Raw genomic sequence first — 4791 nt, 5'->3', positions numbered from 1 at the left:
CATCTTTTTAGGTTTCTGCTCTACTCCGGGTAAAGATCTGCCCGATATTGATTTGCACATATAGGACAAATCTTCTGATCACCATTTCTTTTTTATGACTTTTTTCAATTAATTTAAAATCTTTCACCAAGTATTTAGTTTGAGATTCCCTCGTTTCCCAAATAGGATATCTTTACAAATACCAAAGAGGAATCCTTTTTCATACGCGCAGTAATCGTAGATATATTACCAATTGGGTTTTTTATAAACAGAGCCTGGATTTTTCATTTTTTTAGTCCAACCAAAGCCAACCATAAATTATTCTAATTGATAATAGTACTATGAATCCCCCCAAACAATGGATCTAATTACATGCACTTCACGCTCCAATTTTTTGATGATTCCATTTTTCTTTCTTGGGTGAAACAGAGGATATCTCGATCGGGGAAGAGAACGGGGAAATCCCATATGACCCCATATTTCTGACAAGTCGCACTATACGTCAACCCAAGATGCATCTTCCTCTCCAGGAATTCGGAAAGGTACTTTTGGAACACCAATAGGCATGGATTAAAAGAAAAACGAACTAAATACTCTATTTCACTTTGATATGAAAACGTAACAATAGGGTTTTATTGTCTTTATAATATTGGCTTTATCATAATTAATTTTATCCATAGATTAGAAAAATTCAAAAATAAAGACAAAATAAATAAAGGAATTTTTTGACGAATAAGTTCTTTTGAAGATAAATTTAAGGATAGACGCGTTTAATCATTGAAAATGGTATCAACCCCCCGTTGCGTATTGGTACTTATCGAGTATAGAATAAACCTGCTTCTCTTTGTTCCTACGAACAGAATTGTTCAATTATTATGAACAGAATAGAATAAATATTAACCTAACGCTTCCCTTGTTAGGAAATAATCCCTTGAACAAGGGAGGTCCATAGGATAGTCATAGTATATCNCAGAACCCGAACCTGAACCTACAAGGGGACCCCAACCTGAACCTGCAAGGGGACCCCGAGAACTATAACCGGGGCCTGAACCTGAACGATGATGTGGAAGATGAAAGTGATGGGCGGCGAAATGGCGAAGATGAGGAAGAACACCGGGTATGAAACTACGTGTTCTTCTTCTCTTCTATTACATATTAAGATTGAATGTATTGTCATTTGGAAAAAGAATTATCGACTTATTTATTAAAATTTTATCGGATCCGAGACCGGAACCAAAAACTAACGAGGAAGGGGAACATTAAGAGGAATGGGAACATGTACAGGAACATGAACAGGAACGTGGACAGGAACATGAACAGGAACGTGGGCAAGCCCGGGTATGAAACTGAGAATTGTTTTGAGCTCATCTTTATTAATAATACCTTTGGCTTAAACAGCCATTCAATAAACAATCTTAACAGAAATGAAAAAACAGCCCATTTAGCGGAAATAAAGCCAAGTGGTATCGGAGATTTGAAACAATTCAAATACAAGTAGATGTTCCTAAAGACTACTTCTTTATTCTAACACAAATCTGCAATAACCTCCTTCTTTCCCTCCTTTAAACTAAATGTTGTGAAGCAATTAGTTTCTATCAGAAATTTCACATACTCCCAGCAGCTCTCGAAGCTTCTGAAAAAATTCAAGCGTCAATGATTTGGTCATTATGTTTGCCACCTGACCCTGACTCCCACAATGAACTAATTCAATTGTACCCTCCTTAGTAATATTCTTTAAGAAATGAAACCTCACATCGATATACTTTCTGCGACCATGCATAACTGGGTTTTTAGACAGCTTGATGGTTGAACTGTTGTCACACATCACAGTAGTACAGCCTCCATCAGAATGTCCCAGCTCCTTTAAAATCCTCTTCATCCAGATTCCTTGACAAGCCCAGACTGCAGCTGCCACAAACTCAACTTCTGTGGTTGATAAAGTCCCAATAGGCTGTTTTTTTTAACACCATGAAACATCACTTCAACTCATTAAAAACACGTAACCAGGTGTACTTTTCCTGTCTTCCATATATCTGGCATAGTCGCTATATGTAAACGCCAACAACTCACCATCTCCTCCTTTCTTATAATGAATTCCATAGTTCACAGTTCCTTTTAAGCATCGAAGTGCTCTCTTAGTTGCCTGTAGATGAATCTCCATTGGTTTTGCCATATATCTACTTATGAGACAAATATCAAACACCCTGTCAAGTCTCAGTGCAATGAGATACATCAAACTAACCACCAACTGCTTGTAGTTGGTCTCATCAACAAAGTCTCCAATTCCGTCTCTGCTTATCTTGAAACCTGGAATTATTGGACTACCCACCTAGTTACTTTCCATCATACCAAACCTTTTCAAAACTTCCAATGCATATTTCTTTTTACATATATAAATACCATCAGATAGTTGAGCACCTGAATCACAAGAAAAAACCTCGTTTTCCTCAGGTCAGACATATCAAACTCTTTTAACGCTTCTAAATTCAGACATCATAACTTCATCATTACGAGTAAAAATTAAATCATCAACATAAACACTTACAATGATAATTTTTCCTTATCTGCTTCTCTTTTTGAATGATGTATGCTCGCTATCGCACCTCCGAAACCCTTCACCAATGAAATATGCTTTTCGATTCGACTAAACCAAGCTCGTGGTGCTTGCTTTAATCCATATAGGGTTTTGTGTAACTTGTAAACTAGATGCTAACTGCTCTTTTTTTCATATCCTCTTGGCTGCTCCTCATAAACATCTTCACTCAACTACCATGGAGAAAAGCCAACTTGACATATAGCTGAAAAATGGTTCAATTCTTATGTGCAGCTAGAGCAATAATCAACTCTTTTATTCCTTAGAATCCAATACAAGCAATAATCAACAAGAATAAAAGAAAGATTCACAATCAAGCCTAATTCCCTTATCTTTGAGTTTCACGGTTGCCCCTTGCATCTTCTGATATGTCTCTTGAGGTGTTTTTGACGTGAAGTGTGTGTGTATCCCACAGGAGTCCTCTACGTATTTATATATATCACCGGTGCTTCCTATCAAGATTCCCTTCCCTTCTAGACTTCGAACGAGTATCAACCATTGACTTTGTATTCCACAAGTATACCGACTCATGTTTGCCAACTCGTTGCAGAAAGAGAAACTCGTCCTTTTTCCTTATACTGTAGAAGGCCCAAGCTTTCGAGACACTTCCTTCAACAAGAATCAACAGAAACAAGTTTACTGGTGGTGGAGTTTGATTCTAAGTCCAAGAACTTCTTCAGAAGTTGAAAATTTTATTTTTGACAGTGTCTTTTTTTATTGTTTTTCGTAATGAAACTAGCTTTAGAAGTCGAACATTTATTTTATTTTATTTTATTTTATTTTTGACTTTAAAATTTTGTGTTATATCATAAGGTGAGGCATCAATTAAGACGTGGAAGCGGAAGCGGAAGCCAAAGTGACGATGGATATGTGAGATTAAGGTAGAATCGTTGTTGTTGTTAATGATTTGAAAAGATTACATAAATTTGATGCAATATTTTTTTCTTATCAGCTATCAACTTAGGAAGGTAGAAAATGCTATAAACAGGAGGAAAAGAATGATTGCAATGATAATGAAAAAAGCATTTGCAAATATTAGAGACTTTGCCATTCTAGCAAAAATTTCTGCCTTGTTTAAACTACTGATGCGGGAGTTACCGATCCAGAGGTTTCCTATGGTGTTGACACAGTTTGAAGAGAGAATAAACATGGAAATGAGGGAATCATTGGGCAGAAACGTGCTAAAGCACAACGTGCCTGCATCCACGGTTTATGATTTGCTAGGTTCTTGTTTTCAAGAGATAGTTCAAGGATTTGAATTGAAAACTGATGCAGGGCTTTGTTATATTTCTCATTTGCACGGAAAGTAAGGATATATTTATTTTATATGTTGCTAGAAAAAAATTATTGTATCATTCTAATTCTATTTTATTACTATTATTTTTTAGAAATTCTGAAAAAACAGATAAATTCAAACATTTGAAGATGTTGATAGTTGAGCTTGATTCCTTTCAGTTGCAAAAGGAAAAACTTGTATGTCTTTGAAAATTATCTTAATTTAAATACAAAATATGAATGCATAGTTATATATATATAGTTTTTTTGTCATAAATTCAGGATCGGAATTGGAAGCAATGCGAAGACGCTGACAAATGGAACTTGAGAATTGTCAGATTATTGAGAATGACGAACTTATGTTACATCGTCCGGTCGATTTTCTCTATTTCATCGTACTTGTTTGGTTAAATATAGTACTTCTGTGCTGTCCTAAATTTTTTAGGTTTTATCCATTTAATCAACTGTGTTTCCAGCTCTGAAGTTTATGCATATATGTTTGAAATACAATCTCGACTCTGGAGTGGATATTTCTTTAAATTTTCGGATGACAAGTGATAGTTTTTGTAAAATTGGATTCTCTTCGATGTATAATGTTCTACTATTTTGTATAAAAGTCTGAATTTTCATTGTTGATTTACTTTTTTACCCCTTGTGAAATTGTTACATTCCCATTATTTTTCTCTTTCATTAAATGTTGGCATTTGTGTTGGCTCCTTCGAAATTGCTTTGCCATTTTAGTTTGCTGTTTGCTATTTCTTCTTGTTTAATGTTATAACTGATTTCCCAGTTATTACCATTCTGCCGTTTACGGTTGACTTACTATGCGGAATTTGCACTGGAGGACTACAATATATAGTATGTAGGACACATGTGTCTATTGTTGTGCAAGAAAATTAGATCAATTGTTTTCACTTTTCAAGACAAATTGTAACTCAGATTTT

General features: G+C 35.2%; 1 protein-coding gene across 1 annotated transcript; it reads left to right on the top strand.

The window, feature by feature from the left end:
• Positions 1 to 953: 953 nt before the first annotated feature.
• LOC140959972 (uncharacterized) lies at positions 954 to 4385 on the top strand. The gene is made up of 5 exons (XM_073418050.1): positions 954 to 1096; positions 1246 to 1317; positions 3386 to 3453; positions 3525 to 3878; positions 3961 to 4385. Exons 4-5 carry the CDS (start codon positions 3571 to 3573, stop codon positions 4055 to 4057), a joined length of 405 nt encoding a protein of 134 aa, XP_073274151.1. The 5' UTR covers positions 954 to 1096; positions 1246 to 1317; positions 3386 to 3453; positions 3525 to 3570; the 3' UTR covers positions 4058 to 4385.
• Positions 4386 to 4791: the final 406 nt, after the last annotated feature.

Source organism: Primulina huaijiensis, chromosome 15 (assembly GCF_012295235.1).
Source record: "Primulina huaijiensis isolate GDHJ02 chromosome 15, ASM1229523v2, whole genome shotgun sequence".
NCBI lineage: Eukaryota > Viridiplantae > Streptophyta > Magnoliopsida > Lamiales > Gesneriaceae > Primulina > Primulina huaijiensis.
The sequence above is the reverse complement of the archived record's forward strand: the minus strand, read 5'-3'. Positions and strand labels throughout refer to the sequence as shown.